At 49.6% G+C, this 26407-nt stretch overlaps 7 protein-coding genes across 7 annotated transcripts; 3 read left to right on the top strand and 4 right to left on the bottom strand.

Annotated features, from left to right (window-relative positions):
- Positions 1–1896: 1896 nt before the first annotated feature.
- N7457_007322 (CDP-diacylglycerol-serine O-phosphatidyltransferase) lies at positions 1897–2910 on the bottom strand (the record flags this gene model as incomplete). The annotated part of the gene is made up of 5 exons (XM_057178365.1): positions 1897–2265; positions 2320–2501; positions 2629–2666; positions 2725–2782; positions 2838–2910. 5 exons carry the CDS (start codon positions 2908–2910, stop codon positions 1897–1899), a joined length of 720 nt encoding a protein of 239 aa, XP_057030109.1.
- Positions 2911–3388: 478 nt separating this feature from the next.
- On the bottom strand, positions 3389–4275 carry N7457_007321 (H/ACA ribonucleoprotein complex subunit GAR1/NAF1; the record flags this gene model as incomplete). Its single annotated transcript, XM_057178364.1, has 5 exons — positions 3389–3671; positions 3726–3871; positions 3937–4037; positions 4094–4141; positions 4209–4275. The coding sequence occupies 5 exons, from the start codon at positions 4273–4275 to the stop codon at positions 3389–3391; spliced, it is 645 nt and encodes a 214-aa protein (XP_057030108.1).
- Positions 4276–4498: 223 nt separating this feature from the next.
- Positions 4499–6855, top strand: N7457_007320 (threonine--tRNA ligase THS1; the record flags this gene model as incomplete). Its single annotated transcript, XM_057178363.1, has 3 exons — positions 4499–5067; positions 5130–5394; positions 5455–6855. 3 exons carry the CDS (start codon positions 4499–4501, stop codon positions 6853–6855), a joined length of 2235 nt encoding a protein of 744 aa, XP_057030107.1.
- Positions 6856–12143: 5288 nt separating this feature from the next.
- On the top strand, positions 12144–13637 carry mpkA (mitogen-activated serine/threonine-protein kinase SLT2; the record flags this gene model as incomplete). Its single annotated transcript, XM_057178362.1, has 5 exons — positions 12144–12256; positions 12315–12447; positions 12503–12569; positions 12625–12939; positions 12997–13637. 5 exons carry the CDS (start codon positions 12144–12146, stop codon positions 13635–13637), a joined length of 1269 nt encoding a protein of 422 aa, XP_057030106.1.
- A 2746-nt stretch (positions 13638–16383) lies between these two features.
- N7457_007318 (transferase family protein) lies at positions 16384–21654 on the top strand (the record flags this gene model as incomplete). The annotated part of the gene is made up of 7 exons (XM_057178361.1): positions 16384–16449; positions 16509–16848; positions 16935–17320; positions 17381–18143; positions 18221–18273; positions 18342–18764; positions 18829–21654. The coding sequence occupies 7 exons, from the start codon at positions 16384–16386 to the stop codon at positions 21652–21654; spliced, it is 4857 nt and encodes a 1618-aa protein (XP_057030105.1).
- Positions 21655–22267: 613 nt separating this feature from the next.
- On the bottom strand, positions 22268–24507 carry N7457_007317 (uncharacterized protein; the record flags this gene model as incomplete). Its single annotated transcript, XM_057178360.1, has 2 exons — positions 22268–24213; positions 24357–24507. 2 exons carry the CDS (start codon positions 24505–24507, stop codon positions 22268–22270), a joined length of 2097 nt encoding a protein of 698 aa, XP_057030104.1.
- A 560-nt stretch (positions 24508–25067) lies between these two features.
- On the bottom strand, positions 25068–26315 carry N7457_007316 (metal homeostatis BSD2 family protein; the record flags this gene model as incomplete). The annotated part of the gene is made up of 3 exons (XM_057178359.1): positions 25068–25646; positions 25718–26200; positions 26292–26315. The coding sequence occupies 3 exons, from the start codon at positions 26313–26315 to the stop codon at positions 25068–25070; spliced, it is 1086 nt and encodes a 361-aa protein (XP_057030103.1).
- Between the last annotated feature and the right edge of the window lie 92 nt (positions 26316–26407).

Genomic DNA, 26407 nt, shown 5'->3' with positions numbered 1-26407 from the left:
TCATAGAATCCGCAATCTCCACGAGCACACACATAGTGATTACCATGTCTCACCCGCTTCGAAACCCCTGATATCTGCCCGCGAGCATATCTGCTACAATCACAGAGCCAATTCGCGGAACTGATACCATAAGCATCATCGAAGCAGATGAAATGATGACAGGGCTTGCATCTGTAGCATGGTCTGCCAGCATTCCTGTTTGGGGGTTCGTCTTGGACTATCTCTTTTGTGACACCGGCATGGCATCTGGAACATTTCAGAGGCTCAAGTATGGTGATCGTCATCGCTGCTTTCTCATATAGGTCAGTCACACCGTCTAGCGTAGTGACGGTCTCGTGAGCTGGCAATGAGGCTTGCTGTCTAGACTTGCCTGCATTGCACTTTTGTCGGTGTGAGAATTGGTGGATCGGATGGTGTTGAATCGATATCCTTGTTAAGGAGTTGGGAGAGGATTATCAAGATACCTGGTGAGATGGTTATCATGACATTTATGACGATCTTCATCAGCATAGATTGCATTCCTACGGCTATCTATACACGTGGATGACAGCCTGAAGAGATATCCATGGTTTCCTCCGAACGAACCAGATAATGTGAGAAGTGTATTTCTGGCAGTGAGAACAGTCTCTGTTGAGGCCTACGAATATAGGACTCAAGAAGAAGGGAGAGAGTTGCATTGGGAGGGACACGAGATTCCCGAGCTCTCTACGTAATGTAGACAACGAGGGTCGATGCCTGAGACACCAGCCACTGTCTCAACAGTATCATCTCGCATATCATAGGGAAACTATGTAAGGAGGGAACACAAGCAGAAGAATCTTGATGAATACCAGGCCTGACAACCCGACTCAAAAGAAAAGGAAAGCAACCAAAATCTAAAGCGGTCACACATCCACGAGCCGATCTGGACATCCAACAACTTCCCAATCATACTCACGTTCACGTGCAGTTGCGAGCCCAGATTGCAGCTGGAAGCTTTAATTAAAGCATAATATTACAGGTATACAGTGATCCCTGAGCTCGGAGTACTTGCAGTGGACCGCCATATTCCCGTCTCAGCTTGGAGACGCGATTCTTCCACGAGCCCAAACATAGGGGATCTGACGTGAGACCTGGCGTTTAGAGTCTGCCGTCTATCTTCGAGAGCACCGAACGCAGTTCCAAGCTGGATTGCCAGGGCTGTTACCGCGCTGGTCGTCAGCGCAGATGGATCGACCACATGAGTCGTGTCTGGAGTATGGGCTTCCTGTGTTGCCGCTTTGGTTGTCATCCTGGAGTATTTGGCTCATGCTATTTTTCTGACGACCGAGACATCTTGGGTGCTCCATTTTTGCAGCGGTTTGAGGAATACGGTGCAGTGTTAGGCCTGCGTGGGGTTTGATATAAGAATTAATTGATGCTTTCTGTGTAGACTTGCCTTGACCGTTGATTCAGGGTATACAGGCTCCGTCGAGGAAGGCGATTAGAAGAAGAGGGGTATGATTGTTGTCCTGGGAGGACTACCGGTTACTCACATATATAGATCCCAACAAAGACAAGGAATACCAGCAAGCGCCGCAGACGCAGATTACAGGCCTTCTTTGTCTACACACTAGACATTGGTAACAATGGACAGCGCTAGCTTAAACAAATCTTCTGGAACAATGACGATGTATATATGTGTGCAATTCAAATCCTACATAGGAAATATATCGAATGACTATGATCAATCTATGCAATTGAAATTCAATTATCATCCTCATTTAAGTGGATCGAGATCATGCTATGCCTTGCCAACAAGCAACGACCCTCTCGATTTTTTATTTTCAGTTGCCCAAGTTGAGAGAGACAACTGAACCAGGCATTGTTTTTTTCTCCAACAATAAATGCGCGGCCAGATATGGGTTGAGCTTTTTTTCATGGCTTAGGAATGTGTATCGTCTTGCTGATCATTGCACATCCATGCAGAACAAACAAAAGGACAACGGGGTGGAACTCAAAGATAGTACCCTCCGCGAGGACACCAAGAGGAATATTCTCGTGCGTCCAGCCTTTAGAGACCCAGTATGCCATGAGAGCGGCGATTGACAGAGTGGTCGGAATAGGTGTGCCTTCAAAGTACTTGGACTTTCCAGTCTTATCCTTCGGGAGTACGGCAACAGTCACGTTGAACCGGGCGAGCCGGGTCAGACCGCAGAGAACAAAGAATGTAAGGAAGACGTGATCAAGCGACGTCCGGATACCAAGAGCGAATGCGGCAGCGGCGGGAGCGAGTCCGAAGGAGATCTTATAAGAGGGTCAGCAAAAATTTGATTGTATTTTATTCCCGGGATCATTTACCAAGTCCGCTAGCGAGTCAAGTTCTTGTCCCATGAGGGAGGACTTTTCGCGCCACCTTGCGACTTTACCATCCATAAAGTCAAAGAACAGACCAAAAGGCATGAATGTGAGGGCAGCCCAGATGGCGCCGTAATCTGTAGGGTCTCCGAGACAGTAGCGCATGGACGAGAAGACCGACATGACTGCTCAACATATTAGTCGCGGATCGTCAAAACAGTTGGGAAATTTGAGCTTGCCTCCGCAGAAACCTAGAATAGCAAGTTAGCGAGTCAATTCACAGAGGTTATTCAGGTTATCCCAATCTCTTACCATTCAATTCAGTAATCAGATCAGCAAGATGCATGGCCCTGTTGGTTGTCAGGTTAAGCCGAGGCTAAAAGGAGCGAGAAATTGGACGAGACTGACTTCACCATGCTGAAATGACCGTGGTCCGAAGAAAGAAGCATTTTTTGCTTCTGCTGGCCTGAAAAAATGCAAGTTAGGTCACGCATGGACGATCAAAGGGAGCTCCAACACACCTCCATCACCTGAAGGTGGGACACCACCGCTGGAGGAGTCGCTCGATGCCATGGTCGATGTCCGACGAGACATGCTCAAATGGGTATCAGATTGAACGAAAACGTATGACAGTAGAATATTCTGCTTTAATAAAATGTCTAAAGGCACAACCAAGGGGTAAGGGGAATAAGAATGGCTGTCAATCCTGCTTGGAGTGTTGACAGACGCACAGATTCGCTGAGCGGTCAACGTCATTCACAACTGCACAGAAGCGGAGGCGGTGCAGCTGCGCCACATTCACCAGCCACATCCTAACCTATCGGGCTCCGTGAATGTCCGGATTTCTACAGAGTACGACCAACAGTAATGCATGGACTGAACCCTACGATCGAGCATATGGATGGCACACTCTAGACAATCAATGAAAATAACAGAAACATTTTTGACTGGTGATATTCTACAGCCTGCAGCCAGTTAAGTTGCAATTGCGCAGGATGCACAAGAAGACGGAAAGATATTCCTGAAAAAGCTCCCAGATCCCCCAAACGCCATAAAGAGACAGTACATTGGATCAATAGCCGCGACCGCGGAAACCGCCGCCGCCACGAGGACCACCACGGCCACGAGAGAAGCCGCCGCCGCCGCCGCCGCCGCCGCGGGAGAAGCCGCCGCTACCACCGAAACCACCACCACGACCACCACCGAAGCCACCACGGCCACGAGGAGCACCACCGAATCCACCACGACCACGGGGGGCACCACGGCCACCACCGAATCCACCGCGGCCACGGGGAGCACCGCCGGCGCGCTTGGGCTTAGCAGCTCCTGGGGGAGGCTTGGGCTTGGGGAGGAACCTACAAGGCGAATTAGTCACAGCGTAAACGGATTCAAAGGAAGATCAATCATACTTCTCAAGGGGAAGAAGCTTATCTCCACCAATGTAGACCTTGTCACCGGGCTTGAAGGAAGTAGCGACGATACCGTCTTGGGGCTTGACGGTGAAGTAGACCTGGTTGATAGGGCCGAGGACCTCATCGACCTTGCCGATTTGAGTCTATGGATGGAACCAGTTAGGTCATGTTTTGCGAGCTGTATTCGTTGACTGGAGCGGTGGCCTACCTTGTTCTCCAGATAGATAGGAGCGTTGAAGTAGGGGATCTTGGGGTTGATCGACTCGCAGACCATCTCACCCTCACAAGAGTGCATCACGGAACCCATCTCTATCGGTATATCAGCGATATGAATCAATTGTTGTTGAAATCAGAAGAATAATTACCCAGAACCTGGGCTGGGGGGCCGAATGACTGCTGGAAGCCTCCGCGGCCTGCAACAAAAAAATTTCGTTAGCTCCTTTTGACTTTCGCATCGCATTCAGATTGGAAAATTCTCACCACCACGGCCACCGCCGAAACCTCCCCGACCGGCCCCAGAAGCGTTACCACGTCCACGGAAAGACATGTTGTGGCGTTATTGGTGATTGACGGCTTGTACAAAGCTGGAGAAGTTTTCGCTTGGTGGAAACTTGAAGCGGTAAAGTGTCGCTAAGGGCAGTACCAACACGTGACCTTTGATTCACCGCCCGCGTGAAGAGTCATTTCCCCCTCCACGCGGAGTACACCACAACCAGATTTTTTTGTCCACAGTTGAATTCTCTTGTGTGATTGATCCAAGGGTCTCAAAAATGGCGTCTGAAGCTCCCAAGGATCTTCCAGTGCGGCCTGCCGCTGAAGCACAGGCCAGCAACGCCTCTGAAGCTGCCGCTGCCCCTCCAAAAGATGCGAAAGCGAAATCCAAGCAGGCACCCAGCCCCGATACCCTCCCCGAGGTCATGATTGAGCGAAACAAGCTCTTTGAAGAGCTCTGGCAGCAATACCTCGAGGAGACCAAGAACCGCCCCCACCCTGAGATCAACGTTACTCTCGATATCGGCAACGGCAACCCGCCCTCCTCCGTCCCCGCCAAAGCCTTCGAGACCACTCCTGGATCTTTCCTGCGCGACGTTCCCAAGGATGTGGCTGCCAATATTGTGATTGCCAAGGTTGATGGGGAGCTGTGGGACTTAAACCGGCCTTTGGAAAAGGACTGCGGTGTTCTTCTTATGCCATTCAGCAACCCCGAGGCCCGTGAGGTATTCTGGCACTCCAGCGCCCACACTCTAGGTGAGGCATGTGAATGCGAATACGGATGTCTTCTTTCCCATGGTCCTCCGACTCCCCAGGGTTTCTTCTACGATATGGCCATGCCCGATGGGTGCGTTATCGCTATCTTACCTTACACCAACACTTGTGCCACGCTAATATGTATCGAAACAGACGGGTCGTCCGTGAATCTGATTGGAAGTCCCTAGACTCTAAAGCGGCGCGTATCTTCAAGGAGAAGCAGAGCTTTGACCGATTGGAGGTTTCTAAGGAGAACCTTAAGAAGATGTTCGCGTACAGCAAATACAAGCTGCACTATATCGATAAGCTTGTCACCGGCGAGAGCAGCACCGTCTACCGCTGCGGCACCCTTGTGGATCTCTGCCGAGGCCCTCACATTCAGAACACCGGCAAGATCAAGACTTTCAAAATTATGCAGGTAAGTGTTGCTGATTGACTCCCTTAGCCGAGCACAACATTTGCTAATCTCTACTTCTAGAACTCATCAGCCTACTTCCTTGGCGACCAATCCAACGACTCTTTGCAGCGTATTCGTGGTGTCGCCTTCCCAGACAAGAAGCTCATGGCTGAGCACTTGAAGTTCCTAGAAGAAGCCGAGAAGCGGAACCACCTAAGAATTGGCAAGGAGCAAGAGTTGTTTTTCTTCGACGAGGTGTCTCCTGGGTGTGCTTTCCTCCTTCCCAATGGAACCAAGATTTTCAACCAGCTCCAGTCTCTGCTGCGCTCTGAATACCGTAAGCGAGGCTACCAGGAGGTCCAAACGCCCAATATGTATGACGTCGGCATCTGGAAGACCTCTGGGCACTGGGATCACTACAAGGAAGACATGTTCAAGCTAGATGTCGAAAAGCGTGAGTGGGCCCTTAAGCCTATGAATTGCCCTGGCCACTTCGTTCTGTTTGGTCACCGCGAGCGGAGTTACCGCGAGCTTCCCATGCGTATTGCAGACTTCGGTGTTTTGCACCGAAACGAGGCATCCGGCGCACTGAGTGGCTTAACTCGTGTCCGCCGTTTCCAACAGGATGATAGTCATATTATATGCACCGCGGGCCAAATTATGTCTGAAGTTGAGGGCCTGTTCGATTTATTGCAGTCCGTTTATGGGTTGTTTGGCTTTACCTTCAAGCTGAAGTTGTCCACTCGCCCTGAGAAGTATATGGGTGCACTGGAGACTTGGAACAACGCCGAGGACCAGCTTAAGAAGGCCTTGACCAAGTTTAAGGGTGATGATTGGACCATTGATGAGGGCGATGGCGCCTTCTACGGACCTAAGATTGATATTACTATCGCGGATGCCCTCAAGCGTGAGTTCCAGTGCGCAACTATCCAGCTGGACTACCAGGCTCCTTTGAACTTCAAGATGGAGTATCAGACCAATGAAAAGCGGGAGAAGAGCGCCGGCGAAGAGACAAAGGATGGCGAGGCTAATTCCGATGGCTTGCCTTTCGGCCGTGCCCGCCCTGTTGTCATTCACCGCGCTATTATTGGTAGCTTTGAGCGATTCCTGGGTATCTTGATTGAGCACTTCGGCGGCAAGTGGCCATTCTGGATCAGCCCGCGCCAGATCCTCATTGTGCCGGTCATGCCAGTTCTGAACGATTACGCCGAGGAGTTGCAGCGCATCCTGCAGGGTGATAAGTTGAATGTGGACGTGGACACCAGCGGCAACACCCTGCAGAAGAAGATCCGCACTGGCCAATTGGCCCAGTATAACTTCATCTTTGTTGTGGGTGCCCAGGAGAAGGAGGCGCGCACTGTCAACATTCGCAATCGTGATGATCCTGCGAGCCAGGCAAAGGGAATCATGGTAGGCCTTGAGGAGGTGAGAGCTAAGCTTAAGGACCTCCGCAAGTCACGTAGGTTGGAGAACACTCTGTAGGTGATATATTCGCTATCGATTTACGAAAAGTGAAATGAAGTACATGCGATTATTCTATGATTCCACAAACTCCGCCTAATATTCTACCTACATACCCCGACTATAGTAGAGCAGCTGTGATCTTAGGGGCTCAGCCACTGAGCCTCGCATCACCGCAGCGAGCTCCCCTTGGGCGGGTAAAGCAGCAGCACTATGGGCCTCTCTGAAGCTTAGTGACTTAGTGACTTCGCCCTAATGTGACGAGCTAGAAGGAGCGTGGCGAGCTTGCAGGAGTTGCCTAGCTTACAGAGAATGGTGCTCGCTGCAGAGTGACGTGCTTGGCCTGCTTGTACTGTGGGAGAATTCGGCCGAAAAAGATGGCAAGCGTCTTTTCGGCGGAAAAGTTGTTGCAGGGCTTGCAACAGAATGATGTGCTTGGCCTGCCTGCCTTGTGCTGTGGGAGAATTCGGCCGAAAAAGATGGCAAGTGTCTTTTCGGCGGAAAAGACGTTGCAGGGCTTGCCTGGCTTGCAGCCCTGGCCCGACATAAAGGACTCTATTGCAGATTATCTTTCTCTTTTCTTTTCCTCCCTGCACTCGGAATTCCAGCTGAAATGCACTCTTTTCCGCCGAATTGAGCCTGCTGGTAGCACCTAGAAGGACATTCTCGGAGCTCTGCCACTTTGGCCCGTATTGTCAGGAGCCGGGTCAATCTCCAACGGAAAAGAGTGCAAAACGGAGAAAAGCCAAGATGGGGAGCGGAAGGAGAGAAAGAGAGATAGAGAAAGAGCAGATGGGGGGTCTTACACTACCCCATCATTGCAAGTCAATCAAAAAGGCACATCCCAAGTAAGTCTAGTACCTGGTAGTATTGAGAATAGTAAGCAAAGGGAACTATCAGTCTGGGAGATGAGGTAAATAAGGCAATGAAGAAGACAGGCGACGACTGGTTGTCACACGTACCTAGGTATGATGAGCAGTATCATTATTGAATACCAGGTAGCCCTAATTTTTTCCTCACTACTATGCCAGGAGCCAAGTTGATCAATGAGAAAAAGTGCAAAGACGAGAAAAGCAAAGATGGGGAAAGGAAAGGGAGGGAGAGAGAGAAAGAGCAAATGGGGGATCCTGGGGATCTTATATGATAATTTCTCCCATGTGCAAGCCAATCAAATATCAACACCCCAGCCAGGCTGAGTAGCATCAAGAATAGCAAACAAAGGAAATTATCAGGCTAGCAACCTGGGAGAGGGGCAAAGAATCCGAAAGAAGGCAAGCAAGTCTGAGAAGGCAAGGCTGACGCCGCAGGCCATCACATATGAAGCCCAAGAAGGGTTGATCACAGTCAAATAGCTTCATACTTTCTAGGGTTGAGCGTGTAGAAGAAAAATAACGCTTGAAGAGCTGCTTCTACCTACAGGCATGTCTATATATGGATAAGGGCAGGTGACACTCTTTGATTCTTTGGGTTTCTTTCATCATTCTACCATCTTGTCAATGTGAGGCATACATACTCCGTGATACTCCGAAAACAGGCTCCTACTACCATGTCAAAAGGGCTCATCTTCCTACCATATTTTATACACACATACAACAGCATATAACCGGCGCAATCTTATCAATATGTCTCTCACTGCCATCTCACCTTCGCCGCCTCACTATCCTATTATCTCGCCCCAGCGAGTTTAACTCAAAACATTCCCACCTGTCACGCTTGGAGCAGAAAAAGAGGAACATTTCGATTCTTCTAGCGACTCCAGATCCCCTAAGGGGAGCGCTAGTCACATTGCTACCGCGTGAAAATCTAGGACTCTCAAAATTCGCTCAGCCTGTCATTGTGCATGAATCGGGCTGTTACAGTAGCCTATCAGGGCCACCGTAAAAGGATTTTTGCTCTCTATGCGAATCCACGGCCAATTTGTGCCAATAATCGGGATGCACAGTCCATTGAGAAAAGAATTGCGCAGCATCGATGGCTGAGAGAAATTTCGCTCCGCTCACAAATCGGAGGATATCTTTCTGCCGAAGCAAGGTACAAGCCTCGATCGATATCCTTGTTCAAGACTTGTAAGTTCACGGCCACGCAAATGTGAGGTTTTCCATCGACCTGCCGATGCACAACGCGTACCTAGGATATCGGCACATGTGCCGCCCTCGAAAACGACGGCCGCCTTTGGCCGAGGGATGAAACAGAAACAGAAGTGGCGGTGAAAGAAGATTCATTTAAATAATGGTGCCTGCAGGAGTAGTTGTGGCTGTAGGGACAGGATGAAATAGACTTCGAGAGCGTTTCGCCACTTCCTGCTCGCTACTGCCTTCCAGTTGGCGATGAGCCTCTGTAGAAGCTTTCTAACCGCTGCTAAATCCTCCGTGGAGGGTATGCAGCTAAATGCAGCTGCCAGATCGCCTGGCACCGGGGGCTGCGGCTAGGCAGCTCGTTGGCATCAGTGTGGTCCAGTCGATGCTCCTCAGTGTCTTGCAGCAGTCTGGTGCCGGGCTCTCTATCCTTGCCGTTTGTGAGTCTTTCCATTGCGGTGATCGTGGAGAGTATCTCGGGCTTTGTCGTAGTTACGCCTGCCTAGCAAATAAGACATATTTAACTCATTATCTCACACAAGTGAGCCCGTTAACTCTCTATGGATTATCTCATTTCCTTTCAGTTTCCTAGATACGTGAGTTTATAAACTCTCAATCTATCATATTAGCTTCATCTCGGCTCCTTTTCAGCTTCTCATATCAGAAACATATAAGCTGTTTGTCTCTTATTCTATATCCTTTATTAATCCATAAGATATTAAGCAGTCTCCTATGGCTATAGACCATGGTTTCAGTGTCACTCATTCATCTTGCAGATTGCTTTGTCCCTATAGTTACGCTCCGACACACTGGTTCTTATCTCTTTATCTCTATAAAGCAGTTGTCCTTCCGAGGCCAGTTTGAGACGAGCTAGGAAATCTCAACACCTATACCTCCCACCCCTCCATCCATTAAGATTGTTAAGTGACATAGAGTCATTATATAGGTTTCCTGACTCTTATAGTCTTAAGCCAAGCGGGCCTTGGCCGTTAAGCTTGCGACAGCTACAGTAGTCCTTTGCATAGTACCTCGATCTTCCGCACTTTTAGCATGACATATAATTTCTTCGTTATTTCATTATTCTGTTAGGAGTCTGGCAACGTCTATCCCCGCTGTTGTAGACTATAATGTTTCAATTTGCGTGTTCCGGCTTCTTTCAACCCAGATATCTCATACATCACCCGAGACATTACACCTTCTGTTGAGATGAAGATGTAGGCTACCTCCATAGAATTGTTTACTATCTATAATATGGCCTCTCTCCGTATCCACCTCGCTCCTGTTCTTGCAGCACGCTTTCATAGATTACTCAATAGCCTCGTGCACTTCGCTCTTATTCCTCTATCTATTTTGGGCTTCACCAGCATCATCCCACTGCTCACTTTGCTGAGCTCTCAACCCCTTCAGCACCCCCCCAATCACATTGATCCAACATCAATGGCACCACCACGTCATCCATGTCCACGGGCAGAAGAGCTAGGATGCACCGTAACGTTTACAGATGAATCCAATGCCAAACGCCATGTCAAAAAATGATCATGGTGGTAGGCCAACTCCGGAAAAGGATATTCCATCGTTGATCTAGAAGGGAACCGGGTACTCGACTGTCTTACGAGATATAGTAAAGGGATAACCGCTCCTCCCTCATCGCGCCTCTCTGCACCGGCCACTTGGCGCCAGAAGAATCACGAAAAGAACACCCGCAGATCTTGGTCGCTGCATGGGACCCTCGGTGCAAAGAAGGTCGTTGAAAAACTCCAAGAAGCCGGTATTTCCAACAAAACCAGTTTTTTGTCTTGGGGGACTTGGGCTTTTGACCTGTCTCATTTAAGAGACTGGCTGGAACAAGAAGGGTTTGAAGACGTTCTGCCTGGAGATGAAAATCTCTGCTTGATACTTGAAGAATTTCGCCTCAACCTGAAGAGAATTCTTGGCACTACCTGCTTTCAAGGAAGAAGATTTCCTCTACGCCTATCTTTGGTGTTTCCACTGCTCTTTGGAGAAGACCACCCTCTCTCGGGGCGTAACCACCATGCCCTCATCGACGCCAAGCAACTAGCACTGATGACAAAGCTATTTATCGATCTTTGTAATCCTTCGCACGAGTGGGATCTTCGGCCAGGATCCATCGAGGTGTGCGCGAGAAAGCGTAAGCGTACCCTGGAAGATTACTTCCCCCCTTGAGTTCGAATAAAAAGGCAAGGCTTTCGTAAGATGGCCTTGGAGGAAATCGTCTTGTTCTTTACGCATAAATCGATGTCTACCAATACACCCGTGGGACAATTCTGATTTTAGAAGCTTCAGACTGAGACTGAAAATTGTTGAATTGGAGTATTATGGTGCGTTCGAGTTAGAGGCTAAGGTCAAGTCCCTATAGAAGGAACTACAGTAGGAGAATGCCGTGTGGAGGTTGAAATGCGTTACTGATTCATAAAAAGTGCCATGTACGTAGGTAGAATGCATCTGGACTGCCCTAATTGACATAGAAGCATTTTATCGGAGTAACGATCGGACCTCGATTCGTTTGAAGTCCTTGATTTCCCCTGGATCAGATCTTCCTATCGAGTCTTCTCCTTGAATCTGACCTGATTTGAGGTGTTTTTTTGGTTTTCTGCTCGCCCTACTGCAGTGTGGTCTCTACAAGTATGATGCACAGGCCAATCTGACATGACACCTGCAGTACCAATATAAGGATTGGCACCGCGTCCCTGAAACACTCCCAGGTTTCAGCCCCGCTCTGTCTTTGTTCGATGTTTTTTCGAGTCTCTTTGTTGGCCGCGAGGCTATATACAGAGATCAAGATGCTAGAGAGGAGGTTAGATACTTTGATAGATATGCAACCGGCAGTATGTAGTCTGTATGGAGACAGTATACAATGAAATAGGCTCTATCTTCCCCCTTTCACAGTGACATCAATCAAATTTTTTTGGAAAATCCAAGAATTCGCCGCTACTGGGGTTCTTTCAGATCTATTTAAAATCAGCAGTTCTTTGGAAGACCCGATTCCTTCAAAGCCAACAGCAGCCAAAGCCAAAGCAGTGGACTTAGCACTTTCGCGTGGCGGATCACCCGCGGAGACTGCGGGGCTGAATCCCATCACACTTCTCGACCCTTCACCCTTTTTTTCCTCTTCAACCTCTCTCCTTTTGCCTTTTAAAGACCCTGGACCCTCGTTCATTCCATTTTCCTCCTGTCTCGCCTCCAACACTCCACTCTCCGACGCGACAACTCGTCATGGCTGATTTACAAGGTCGCAAGGTCTTCAAGGTTTTCAACCAAGACTTTATCGTGAACGAGCAATACAATGTGACGAAGGAGCTCGGCCAAGGTGCCTACGGTATCGTGTGGTAGGTCTTCATTCCGGCGGATCATACTGGTTGGACACGTGCTGATGGTAGAACGAAGTGCGGCTACCAACGTCCAGACCGGCGAAGGTGTCGCCATTAAGAAGGTGACCAATGTCTTCAGCAAGAAGATTCTGGCCAAGCGCGCCCTCCGTGAAATTAAGCTGCTCCAGCATTTCCGCGGTCATCGCAATGTAGGCTGCAGCTCATCCTCAACAATGCCTTCAGCCGCTAAGCCCACCTTCCCAGATCACATGCCTCTACGATATGGATATTCCCCGACCGGAAAACTTCAACGAAACATATCTCTATGAGGGTAGGTGCTCTGCTTGCATTTGCCTCGAAGCGACCGAATATTGATAAACCTGCAGAATTGATGGAATGCGACCTGGCTGCCATCATCCGCTCCGGTCAGCCTTTGACTGATGCCCACTTCCAGTCCTTCATCTACCAGATCCTCTGCGGTCTCAAGTATATTCACTCGGCGAACGTTCTGCACCGTGATCTGAAACCCGGTAACCTGCTGGTCAATGCGGACTGTGAGCTCAAGATCTGCGACTTCGGCCTGGCCCGTGGTTTCTCGATCGATCCGGAGGAGAACGCGGGGTATATGACTGAATACGTCGCGACGAGATGGTACCGTGCACCGGAGATCATGCTGAGCTTCCAGAGCTACACCAAAGCCAGTACGTAACTTTTTGCATAATTTTGCCACAGTATCCCCGCTAACCCCACATCTGCAGTTGACGTTTGGTCCGTGGGCTGCATCCTCGCCGAACTCCTCGGTGGCAGACCCTTCTTTAAGGGCCGCGACTATGTTGACCAGTTGAACCAGATTTTGCACTACCTGGGTACACCTAACGAAGAAACTCTGGCGCGCATTGGATCGCCCCGCGCACAGGAATACGTGCGCAACCTTCCCTTCATGCCGAAGGTGGCGTTCAAGCAGCTGTTCCCGCAAGCTAACCCGGATGCGTTGGACCTGCTGGATCGCATGCTGGCATTCGATCCATCGTCGCGTATCTCCGTCGAGGAGGCTCTCGAGCACCCCTACCTGCACATCTGGCACGACGCCTCTGACGAGCCGAACTGCCCAACGACCTTCGACTTCCACTTCGAGGTCGTCGATGAAGTTCCGGAAATGCGCAAGATGATCCTCGATGAGGTCATTCGCTTCCGCGCTACTGTCCGTCAGCAATCGCAGGCCCACGCTGCCCAGCAGCAGCAGATCGCCCAACAGACTAACGTCCCCATCCCGGAGAACCAACAGGGCTCTTGGAAGACTGAGGATCCTAGACCTCAGGAGGCTACCGCTGGCGGTGGTTACAACCCTAATGACTTGGAATCCTCGCTGCAGCGCGGCATGGATGTGCATCACCGTTGATATTTCTGTTCCTTTCCTTTCTTGTCTTGGTTGTTCGGCGTGTTAAACCTGATCGTGTCTTTTCTCGCGCCCTGCATGTTGATCTAATTTAGCCAAGAGATACCATCAGAGAAACAAAAAGACTGGGTCGATTTACATGGGTTTTTTGTTCTTTCACTTTTCATCTGAATTCCAATCGTGGGCATGAATTCCTCCGCTCCGTTTGCCTGCGGTCTGCTCTCTCGCCGGACTTCATGGCTTGGGTCGTGTCTGTGTCTGTGTCTGCGTCTGCGTCTCTTCTTTGATTTGGTCTGCGTTTTCGCTGTATTCTTTACCACCTCCCCAGTTTCATGGATCATTGTCCTTTTCCGGGTCGAAATATCATGCGGTAAGTTTAGGTTCTTCATTACATAGATTCAATGTTGTTAGCCAATATATCCCGTCATCAGAATATCTGTCTCTAGTTTCTCAATCGGCCACCGACAACAATACCAGTTCCTAAGGCACTACAAACAGGAGAGACAGCCTGCTAGATACATGCAAGAACAGAGGCAACACCACGAGCGGGCCCACTCATGTCGACAAAAGACCCGCGACGGTTCCACATCCTCTGCCCCTCTGCCCGATAGAAGCACCATGTTCAGTAATGTGGTGAATGAAAGATGAGAAAAGACTAGAATCATTCGCCAGCCCGCATGAGTCATGACAGCGCTTGCTAATCATAGCACTAAGCAGGGCGATAACATATTTTTAGAGCTGCGATCGACGTGTAGAGCCTTCTCCAAAAAAGAAAGAAAAAGAAAACAAAATCGATGTCAATCAATTGAGAGAGGTACTGGGTACCTCTCTATGTATCTTTCGAGTGTGGCCTGGGCGGTGTAGTGGATTCAAAGAGAGTGATCTCCCACCCACATCGGTCGACGTACATCAGTGCATATAGGGTCTCCATGCATGAACCCCATCCCTGCGCCATTATGACATATCCAGATGTCTGTAATGTAGTCTTATCATAAGTATATCTAGGTATTCTTCCTCCAATTGCTGACTGGAAGTCGGAATATGACTTTGGTGGCCTTAAACCGTGGACTCGTGAGTCGTGGTGATAGAGGGCTCAACAACTTGACCTGTTATGTCCATAGATCATTGCTGAATAAGGCGGGGCTTCATAGATCAACCAATCACATAGCCCAAAGGCCATCTTGGTGTGAACGCTACAGTCCATGGATGTACGCTAAAACACACCTAACTTTGACATTAGTACGGAATATCTTCCAAGGTTGATTAGAGACCTATGAAAACTGTGGGGGCCTAGAGATGCTCGTTTCTAGAATAAGTTGGGCTTGAAGGGGCGAACTTCAGGTGAATAAGAAATGGAATGTGTTTGACATGTGGATGCAATCATGAGACAGAGAGGACCATCAAGGTGTCCAGGATGCAGCCCTGTAGGAAAACCCGAAGCTCGGGCACATAATAGAAGTTTCGAGTCCAAGCTAAGTGCATGTTTCAGAATAAGATCCGATCGCGTGGTTGATCATTCGCTGTAGGTTCAGCCGTAGCTATAGGCTGATGGAGGGAGGATAGGCGAGGAACTCAAATGTACAGAACTGTAGTTTGGCGATAATGGATGACAAGACGGATAAACTAGGCACCTGGGCATATTGTCATTTTTTACAAAATGGGCTGCAGCGAAACGAGAGGCTACATCACTAATCGTATAGGAGTGGATGAAGGAGTCTGTGATCTTAGAGAAAGAGGGAGCCAGCATGAAAGACACCGTATTCAGAACTATAGGCAGTGCTGTGCTGATCCTTGAGAAATCCATCATGCTCTATTTTGCTATTGTCATCTAAGAATGAAGATTGTTGGAGGAAGTTAACTCATCGGTAGAGATAAATTTGAAGAAGAGAAGCGAGTTAGGCATGTCTGCGGTGTACTGGATCAAATGTCCACCATATAATATTGTCCAATGGAACCCAAGTCCAGTATGGCATGTATTGACCTTCGTGTCATCTGTTCCATACTTCTGCTATTGAGTGTTCATCTCGCAAAACAACTCCGTGTTTGGAATGTTTTCTTTCTTTTTCGGACAAACCGGATTCGTATCTAAGATCGTCATGTACATAGTATGGAGTACTCCGTACATACACCAATTGATTTTGAGTCAAACCAACATGCCAAGCAAGAAAGTGACCTGGCAGGACGACAGGTCTGTATTTATAGAGTAAGATGCATCATATTCTACTTTTGCTTCGACCAGATGAGACTTGGCTCAGCCTCATACGAAGACCGTGGGTCTCAGCTATAAAGGCTATGTTTCCTATTCGACCTGCAATTGGCCTCGAATGTGCTAATCATTGTCTCGAATATGCCTGTTTGGGTCTCATGCGCATTCTATCTCCACTGTCGCACATGGCAATAAGCCCTGATTCACTGGTGGGCATCGAATGCATGTACTATCCTCGTATACCCCAGCCTTTGGATGCCTGAAAATGGGAAATGCGACGCAGGACTGCCATCATGGGGCTATAGTTCCCCTGGTACCACATCGCTATTTTCGAGTTGGCTCCTTGTGGCTTCCTCGTACCGTCGAACTTGATTCTTGGTCGGTTTAAAAGCACCCTATGCCTCATCAATCCATCGTTCTTCATTCCACCTGCTTTATTTGACCCAAACGTGATACCTACAGTTCAGCCCTTTAATATATCATTATACCGACGACCTAGCCCTCAATATATACTTTCTCTGCTACTCCGCACACTCAGTAGACATGCATTCCACCGACGGAGAATATGACCATGATGCTATTATGCATCTCAAATCTGCAGAAAGTCATGTGAGTGATCCTGGAAAAAAAAGCAAAAAAGAAAAAGGTCTTTGGCCGACACTTTACAGACGAAGGAGGAAGCTCGGGAGATCTCCCGTCGTATCTTGGACATCATCCTCGAGTATGCGCTCAAGAAGTTTGATGACGCGAGTGACCGGTTGGAAGGGCTTAAGAGTCACTTCCTCCCGGTCATCGATGAATTCGTCATGACAGGGAGACGAGTACAGGCATGCCTCCCAGCTTTCCCGTTCAAGTCTGCAAACAAGGTCTTCAAAGTCCTCGGCAGCCTACCAGATAAAGCTGAAGAGCTAGCCCTCGATCGGTTGAATACTATGTGCTTGCGCATACAGCAAATATACCCACCTGGTGCCGCGGTCACCATCATCTCAGATGGCATAACATACAATGGTACGTCTACAACCCTGGCATCCTAACTATCTGGGGATGTTTCGAAGAATTGGACAGATTGTGGTTAACCTAGCCTGGGGATTCAGATCTGTTGTGTATCTCCGACCAGGAGACATGGGCGTACGGGGAAGCTCTACGCAAGATGGCCATTCAAAACAAGTTTGATTTCATTTCCTTCTCTAGACTAAAAGATCTGCTCGAATTCCCCATGCCAGAAAAGATCAGCGAGATAGTCTACGTTGCTAATTGCACCACATTTCGGCGATTGCTCTTCAATAAATATGGAAAAGAAGACCTCGACATCGACTACGAAATCCGCACAAATCCTGACACAAAGTTGACCTTCCTCGGGTACAAGAGGTTCTTGGAATCGGATTTGAAGCACATCTTTCCACGTGGAGCAAATCGGAGTGCCAATAGCTACAGGCGCGATTGCAAGTATCTTGCCAAACAGATGCTGATCAGAGGATATGTGAGTGGTTACTGTGGCTATCTAAAGCAATTGACCTGGTCTCTGACAATCTATTCCCAGGCCTTTGCAGGAGCCGTCAAGAACGCCTACCCAAACCACGTGCGGCTTTCCATCCACGAATCGATGGCCGGAAATAAACTGTCCATCAGTTTGCTAAACACAAAGACTGGGTTCACAACTCCATGGCACTGCAGCGTTGCTCACTTAGCGACTGGAGAGTGGGTCAGCGCTCCCATGGAAGATTTCCGAAACGACAATAGACTGGAGATCGTGTACGTTGATGGCCGACCCAGTCATTTCATGGAAAGTCGACAAGATGGAGATACTCTCGCTATCACTGAAGCAACAGCAAGCTACCTTCAAAAGGCCAGACCACTCAGCGTCAGTGGATATCTCAGCAAAGCATACAACACTCCCAGCCTCACACCTGCTATTCCATCGCCTGGCAACGTCTCCCTCTTTTCGTCTGCCGGGAGCACAGGAACGGTCACTACCCAAGAGATAGCCTCCCCTCCCAATGAGTTGAGCGGCTTAGGAATATCTTCTGAAAAGATCCCAACCATTCTTACATTGTCAGAACAGCCCTATGAGGCCGCTTCGATGTCCTATGGCGAGAGACTTCTTCCTCAAATAATGGACAGGTTGGCGGCTGCCGAGCCAGAGAGTATCGTCTTTTCTCTAGCGACATCTGTCGGCGATTCGTTGGATTTCAAGCATATCACCGCGCAGGTCTTCACACAGGCCATTGACAAGACTGCTTGGTGGCTTCGAAATCAGGTTGGCAAATCTGACTCGATCCAGCCTGTGGGATATATTGGACCTCGTAAGTAGGGCAGAATGAGTAACCCGGACACTAACTCTTATCTGAACCAGCTATACTAACTGTGATGACTTACAAAGATGATCTGAGACACGTTTTGCTCACCTACGCATGCATCAAGGCTGGCTACACGGTAATCATATCCATACATCACATTGCACAAGTTGTCTTCGCAGGCTAACATAGAAATTTCTCCCGCAGGCTTTGTTCTTGTCACCCAAAAACAACACGGAAGGAGCACTCGCTGTCCTAGAGACAACTAATTGCAATATATGGGTCAATGCCAGCGATGTACCTCCAGTACCTCTAGTGGATGAGATCCTGGAGAAACGCTCCATGAACCTTTTGCAGCTCCCTGTCCTGGATGAGCTTCTCGACGCTACGTTAACCGAGCCTTTCCCTTATACGAAGACATTCGGAGAGGCCAAGAATGACCCATTCTGTATACTTCATACGTCTGGGTCTACGGGAGTTCCGAAGCCCATTTCATGGTCTCACGCACTGATCGGTACTATGGATGCAGTGCGACTGCTACCACCTGTCAACGGTGATGATGGCCTGCTCCCATGGACATCCGACTGGAAAGAAGGAGATAAAATCTATTCTTCTTTCCCCATGAGCCATGTACGTGAATAATTTTATCATCCTTTGTGCTATGAGAAGCCAAGACTGACTGAAGTGACGATAGGGGGCGGGAATAATTATGGACATTTTGATGCCCGCATTCTTCAATCTGCACTGCGTTCTGGGGCCAGTAGGTGTTTCACCAAATATCAACCTTGTGGAAAGCCTTGCAGAACATGCCAGCATCGATATCTGGAGCATGGTACCGTCGCTTGTCGACGAGTTGGGTGAAACGCCTCACGTATTATCAAAGTTGGAGCCATCCAAATTCATCTGTGCATCTGGCGGCCCGGTGAGCCCTGTCAGTGCTGGCAAGGTAAATGAGGTGATAAGAGTTCTCAACCTGACCGGTACCACAGAGGGTCTGTTTATTGGCAATCTCATCACACCAAGAGAAGATTGGTTCTGGTTTTGCTTCCATCCCTACGCTGGCTTTGAGTTCAGGGAAGTAGAGGAGGGCACATATGAGCATTGGGTGCACCGCAACGAGCACTGGTCCCTATTCCAGGGCATCTTCCAGACCTTCCCAGATGAGTCGTCAATCAACTTGAAGGATTTGTACATGCAACATCCCACCAAGCCTAATCTGTGGGCTTTCAAAGGAAGAAGCGATGATCTTGTCGTCCTTTCCAACGGATATAAGATATCGCCCTTGGAAACAGAAGCTTTTGTCACCACTCACCCTGCTATCAATGGTTGCCTCATTTTCGGAACCGGAAAGCCTCAAGCAGGTCTTCTTATTGAGTTGAAAGACTCATCTGAAAAGACGGAAGAACTTCTAGACAGCATTTGGGAAACGGTCAAGAAGGCCAATTCTATGTCCAGACACAAGAACCAGCTACTCAAGGACTTCATCACCTTCGCAAACCCCGAGATGCCCTTTTACCGCACAGACAAGGGCACTGTGAAACGGCCGGCTACCCTGAAGCTCTACGCAGACTACATTGAGCGCTTCTACAGCTCTCGTGATGATGATCCAGATAATATCGTTACCCTGGACATGAGCTCAACCAGTTCAATTCAAGACTGCATTCGCAAAACTCTCGCATCTTCACTTCCCGAGGCCCAAGAAGCTTCCCTAGATGCGGATATCTTTGCTCTAGGGCTAGATTCCCTCGGTGTTTTTGCAATCGTCAAGATGATCAGAGCATCTACAGGGCTAACTGACCAGATCGGCCCTCGTCATATCTACGCCAGTCCTACGATTGCCAAGCTCACTGCTACTATAGAATCTTTAGTGGCTGAAGCAGAGATTGCAAACAAAAAGGGTTCTTCTGATCACCCTGCCAGTGATGAAAAGACCAAGTTGAATAGCATGATTGCTCAACACAAGGCAAGGCAATCATTCCGCTTGAATGCATTCGACTATGTCAACCCAAACCACGGCATGGGAATGGTTCTCTACTTCTCACTTCAGGACGGCGTCAGTTTCGAAGATACATTTAGAAACTTGCAGGAGGGTCTAAACCGCACGTTTGATCTAATCCCGGCTCTCAGTGGCAAGATAATGAACTGCTCGGAGCAAGAGATTGGATACACTAAGGGAGATCTCTGCGTCACAATCCCACCTTTAGCTGCGGCAAGCTCTGCCTACAATCGTCTTGTCTACAAGGACCTCTCTAAAGTCCTCCCTTCATTTGATAAGTTGCGCGATGGAGGCTTTGCACCGTCTGCCTTCAAGGACGATCTTGTGCTGAGGGATGATCCATTTCCCAAGTTACCGGCTGATATCTTTGTCGGACAAGCCAACTTCGTCTCTGGCGGTTGTATCCTCGCAGTTGAACTGAATCATACATGTCTAGACGGACTCGGTGTCATGGTCGCTCTCAAGGCCTGGGCCGAGAACTGCAGATATCTTCAAGGCGATAAGTCCGCAACATGCGACTGGTATGACCCAGAAAGTTTCAACCACAGCTTGCCAGAGATCATCCACCAGCACGAAGGCTGGACCCGACCACTTCACGAAATCGACCCTGGCACATGGAACTTCCTGCCCTTCCACCCTCCAGAAGAAGAAGACCAGATCAACAGCCCCGCGACAAAAACCACCGAAACTCAATCCCTCACCCTCGAGAAGTCTTCAAAGGAAGCATCTCTACCTCCCCGACACAAATTCCCCCTCCACCCAATCTGGCCACTACCCCACGCCGAAAGACGTCTCAAGACAACAATGTTCCTCATCCCATCCGAGAAAGTAGAAAAGATGAAGCAAGAAGTACTATCCGACCCCGAAGCCAAAGGAATAATCAAATCAACCAGCGACATCCTACAAGCCTTCTTCTGGCGCGCCGCAATCAAAGCCCGCTACCGCGTCGCAACCGAAATCCGCAAGCAAACATTCACACAAGACGAGGAATCAATTCTCGAGCTTCCCATCGACGGACGGCCCTATTTCTCCTCCCAACTACCATCAACATACATGGGCAGCATGCTCATCCTGAACCGGTGCAGTATGCCCATCAACGACCTCTGCTCTTCCGAGACGACCATCGGACGCGTGGCGTATCTGCTCCGCCAATCTGCTGCCCGTATCACTCCCTCGGTTGTGCACGACGCGTTCACGATCCTACAGTCACTCCCCGATCATAGCAGGTTTTCGACTGCGAATATGGGGCTTGAGCATATGCATGCTATGATTTCTAATAAGATGATGTTCCCTGTTGATGAGATTCGGTTTGGGACTGGGCTTTTCGCGAATGGGGGGTTGCTTGAGTCGATTCGGCCGCAGTTGGAGCGTGGGGCTGGTCGTTTTCGCTTCTTGGCTATCTTTCCCTTGAGGAAGGATGGGGGCGTGGAGCTGGTTTTGGGGACGCACAGGGAGGAGCTGGATATGTTTAAGACGGATGAGGAGTTTATGAAATATGCGGATGTTATAGATGAGGGTTGTTAGATATTGTCTGGGTTTGTATATGTCACATGGGGGTCTTCTATGTTTTTTGTCTTTGTCCTGGTCGAAGATAGAATGCTGGAAATGCTATACATATCATTACGACAGATCTTGGATTGGTGCCTGAATATGGAATTTTATATCTAAACATGAGGTTGAGAAACATGTCCAGGGGATATCCCACCTAGAACGTGTATTGTCATCGAGCTTCCAGCCCTCTAAGGATGTGTTATTGGACTGACGGAGAGACAGAGATGTGAAGCCAAGGAACGAGAACGGGATAAGCAAGTGGTAGTACGGAGTATATGGCAGTCAGAATGGAACAAGACTAAGTGATATAAGACACCGACGTCAGATCAAAGGTCAGATCCAAAACGGCACTCAAAATAAAGTTGAGCCGGAAACCACGCGACTAGACCGCAACGAGTTAGTCGCAGGTAGCTCTATACAAAGACCATCTCACCCATCGCCGTACTCAACAGATAAACATAAAAAAGAAGAGATATGTAAAAAGGGGAATGAAACTCATGAATTCGTGTCAATGCTAGGTATATGGCGAACATGATCGCTAAATTAAAAAATGCCCATCGAGACCCAAGACCAAGATGGAAACAGCTCAATAATAATACCCCCTCCACCAAACAGCCATACAAGCCGCAACAACAAGATCAAGCATTTTAATACCCTCGTCTTCAATCACCAACTTGCCCAGCTTAGCACTCTTTCCTCGTAACCCACCACCAGCCGGCTCCCTTGCAAGTGAAAAGTCCAACCGATCTTCATCAGAATCATACTCCAGATCTCCTCCGCTGCTGTTACTTGTACTGCGGTGGTGAGACCGGGAAGCGGTATATAATTGGCTCTGGCGCGCAAAGCGGTGTGCGCGCAGAGAGGTTCTGCGGAGGAGGTCTGAAGGGTTGAAGTTTGCCCGCTGGTCTGCGGTCCAGGCAGGGTTCGGAGGCGTTGAGCCTGGACCTGACTGTGCACGGGGCCTGGCGTAGTTGTTCGGATTTAGCAAATTGGAGAAAGAGGTGCGCTTTCCGCCGGTGTAGTTGGAGGACTGCTGGGGCGTCCCGTCCGGGCTGGTGTTGTCGGTGGAGTCATTCCCGCGGGGGAGAGAGTGGGTTTGAATTTGACTTTGAGTGAAGGGGGAGATGTGGTTTGGATGGGGCTTGTTAGCTGCGTGGTGGGCGTGAGAGTGCAGATTCGCTGCTTGGAATGGAGTGTTGAAGCGAAGCTCGGCGACGGTGACGGCGGGAGGTATTTCAGCTTCGCCGGTTGATGGATCAAAACCACCGGGCGTTGGGATCATATGTTTGCATTTGAGGCTTCGGCCATTTACGCTGCTTGCGAAGGTGCAGGTGCCGTTCCAAGGAGAGGTGAAGACGTAGTAGCCGCTTTTCAGTGAGGCGTAGCCATTATTATAATCAGCGGATTCGCCAAAGGGCTTTGATACGCAGAGCTGGCGTTGGAATTTGCGTGGTCCGGATTGCTGCTCCTTCGGTTGCTCGGTGGCTAATGACTGGGGAAGGGCAGAGGTAGGTAAGCGTCCTATCCCCGTGGGGAGATTGACTGCCAGGTTGGACAACGACGGGAAATCATTGGAGCCCGTGAATCTGTTGTATCCCGGAGTGGAGACCTCAATATCAACAGTGTTGCGATCCATGTGTGGAGTTGATATAGTTGCCACGTTCCACTGTGTACCAGATGTTGGATCACGTCTAATGAGCGTGATATGAAAGCCAGGATTGCTAGAAGAATTCCCACAGGCATCTCTACGCCGATTGGGAGACTGCCCAGGGCTTCCAAGTGGTGATCCGGTACGACCATGTGAAGAATGAGGCCGCAATTGCGGCCTGGGAGAGTCAAGGCTACTGCGGCCAGCCGACAGCGCCTCATACTTCCCCTTCCAGTTCTCTTTCTGATTTTCCAGATGTCCAGCAAATGCGCCCCATCGGGATGCCCTCTTAGCCGAATCCTCAGCTGCTGCGGCATTGGTCCATGGCTCTTCACCGGGTGGCAGCGGGGGTAAAGCTCGTCGTGGGGTAGCAGCCTCAGCGCCCAATTCTAGCGACACTCCATCGGGCATATAACTGTTCAAGGGGGGCTGTGCAATGGTGACTGGAACCCCAGAGAAAGATACATTCTCTGCTGAGGCTTGTGGCATAGTCATTGGGCGCGGAGGCAAAGCGGGAGGAACTGGAGGGACTGGTCGGGCTGGAAGAGCTGGAGGTGCTGGAGGTGCTGGAGGTGCTGGAGGGGCAGCAACATCCTCTTGAGACGATGTGGACAAAGACTCGGGTTTCACATCTTCTTTCCCACCGACTGGTTTACGGCGTACATTATTCAATCGAGCGAATTCGCGCTGCGCCGGGTCGTCAGCGCCCGCTTTCTCGAGGCGCTCCTTGCGCAACTGGGCCTCCTCCTCGCGCTCTGCCTCCACTTGCTGGAGGAGTGCATCATCCTCAGGAGTCGCAACATGGAGATAATAAAGAGAAGCGTTGATCGCCTCGGCAGAGACACTGAATTTGGTTGGTGGTTTGAGAGGTGAGAGGAAAATGTCTATAATATACTCGTAGGCAGCAGTTAGTTGCGGCTTATCTTCACTGAATATTAAAGCGAGCCCGATAAGTCAGAGCAATGGACTTCCCAAGCAGAAAAATAGATAGTTTAATTGAGAGACTGGAATTGGTATTGATGCATACCTTTACTCCCGGGCACGCGCACAATGTATAGAGATAGCGGCTCGTGCTTCTCGTGGGTGGGATTGCGTGGGTAGGCGGGGGGATTCGATGCGATAGCGGTGATCGTCGACAATGAGCGCGCTTCAACAGGACCCTGAGGGACAGTAGTCATGGCGGACAGGGCCGCGATCCACCGGGCCCGACAAAAACGCAGATAGCAAGGCCGGTATTGTGGTGTTGAAGAGTCGAGGTTGGAAGCAAATAAACAATGGGGCCCTCGGCAGTAAGCGGAGTTGGTCATTCCGCCAGAGCACCCTGTTTATTTTTGCATTCTGCTTGGCTTTCAGAGTAAACCGATACAGTTTCACAGAGAGTCAAAGGAATGCCAGGCCAAAGAGATCCGATATAATGCTGCCTATTGTGGCGCAGTGCGTGGCCAACGTGTGCAGACCCTAACTATGGCCTTGATTACGTTGCGATCTACAGCCCAAATTGTGGTGTTCAAATATGTTGGTATCTTCGAAATAGTTACACGATCAGAAATAAAAGTCGAGTGGTCTGTGAAAGAAGTGAAAAGGTGAAGGAAGAAGAAAAAGAAGGTTCAAGGAATGCAATCCGGAGGCAATACTCCAGGGGGTGTCGATACAAAAAGAACTCCATGCTGCAACGCCGGACATTTCCTATCATGTCCATAACCCGAAAAAAAAAGGGAAAACATCGTGTATACTGGTATTAGACAACGGTCTCGGACCGCTCGCCTTCTGCGATGACTGGTACACCCAGACCCCGATCTGGGCTCTGCAACACGAGCTGTTCATGACGTCGTGCTCGCAGGAAGTCGCTGACCGCACGAATCAAAATGAACCAGCCAACAATCATGAGGACATACGAAATCCATTCGCTTGTGGTGATACCAGAGATAGCACCGCTCCCTCCATCGCCTCCGCTCTCGCCAACTGAGTTTGGGTCGAAGTTGTGGCTGTTGGGATCAGGTGGAGGAACGTAATCTGAGCCCCCACCTTCAGAACCGGAGCTATCAGTGCCACCTTTCATATAAAAGCCGTATTGAACAAGAGTAAGACCGAGACCGGCTCGGCTGCCGTTCTTTGCGGCGTGTGTGGTATGGAGGAGATAGGTCAGCAAGAAGCCAACAAGCTGGAAGGACATTGAGATCATGGCGTTCCAGATAAAGGAGAAAACAGAGCCAACGGGTAGTCCATCGACGTAGACCTCGTCGGAGGAGATGCCAGGAGCCACAATCGTAGTCTCCCAATACGGGGGTGTCGCATCAGCGGCGGCTTCTTCGTATGACTGTATGGGGCATCAGCAATCGGGTCTTCCAAGTAGATCAAAAAAATATCAATTCTTGATTGTCGACTTACAGGAGGAAGATCCTCATTCTTCTCGCCCCGTTCTGGTTTGGCAGCAAGATTGGCAAAGACTCCATCATTAGACGGGGCGATCTGCCGGCTCCCTCCAGACGTGGGTGCTGTGAAAGTTGGTAATATCGTTGGCCGCCTGAGAAGTCCCGTGCGAGTCGGATCTTGCACATCCACCCTCGTCTCCGATGAGGATGCAGTGGCGATATGGGTGTTATCCGGGGGAGCCCGGAACTCGGGGTCAGCTCGCATCAAGCGCTGTCTATCATCCGGTTCATTGTCATCATCGGAGGCGTCTTCGTCCCCGAAGGCGTCAGCCAGTGTTTGTTCATCATTATTGTGCAGCGGATCATCGTGTAATAACCGCCTCGACGACGGCGAGGATGAGCGAGACCCAGAACGGAAAGGAGGCGCAGAAGAGTTGTATTCGGATCGCGCGTTTAGCGGATAAGAATGTGACCCGTCCTCTTCATCATGGGCATTCACCTAAACAAAAAGAGATCAGTATCATGCCGAGGACCCATATCCGGGGGGGAAGGATTCCGATATATGAGATCACCGGGAGGGGGAGGCGTACCCGTGAATAGCGCTGCGAGCTCATGGCGAGCTGAGCGGGGAGCGATCAAGAGAAACAGAAAGGAAAATAAGACAAGAAAGAACTTAGGTTGGAATGCAAAAATGAGATAACGAGAG

Source organism: Penicillium paradoxum (assembly GCF_028828445.1).
Source record: "Penicillium paradoxum strain IBT 22861 chromosome Unknown utg000006l_segment0_segment0, whole genome shotgun sequence".
Lineage (NCBI taxonomy): Eukaryota > Fungi > Ascomycota > Eurotiomycetes > Eurotiales > Aspergillaceae > Penicillium > Penicillium paradoxum.
This window is presented reverse-complemented; position numbering and strand designations above follow the sequence as displayed.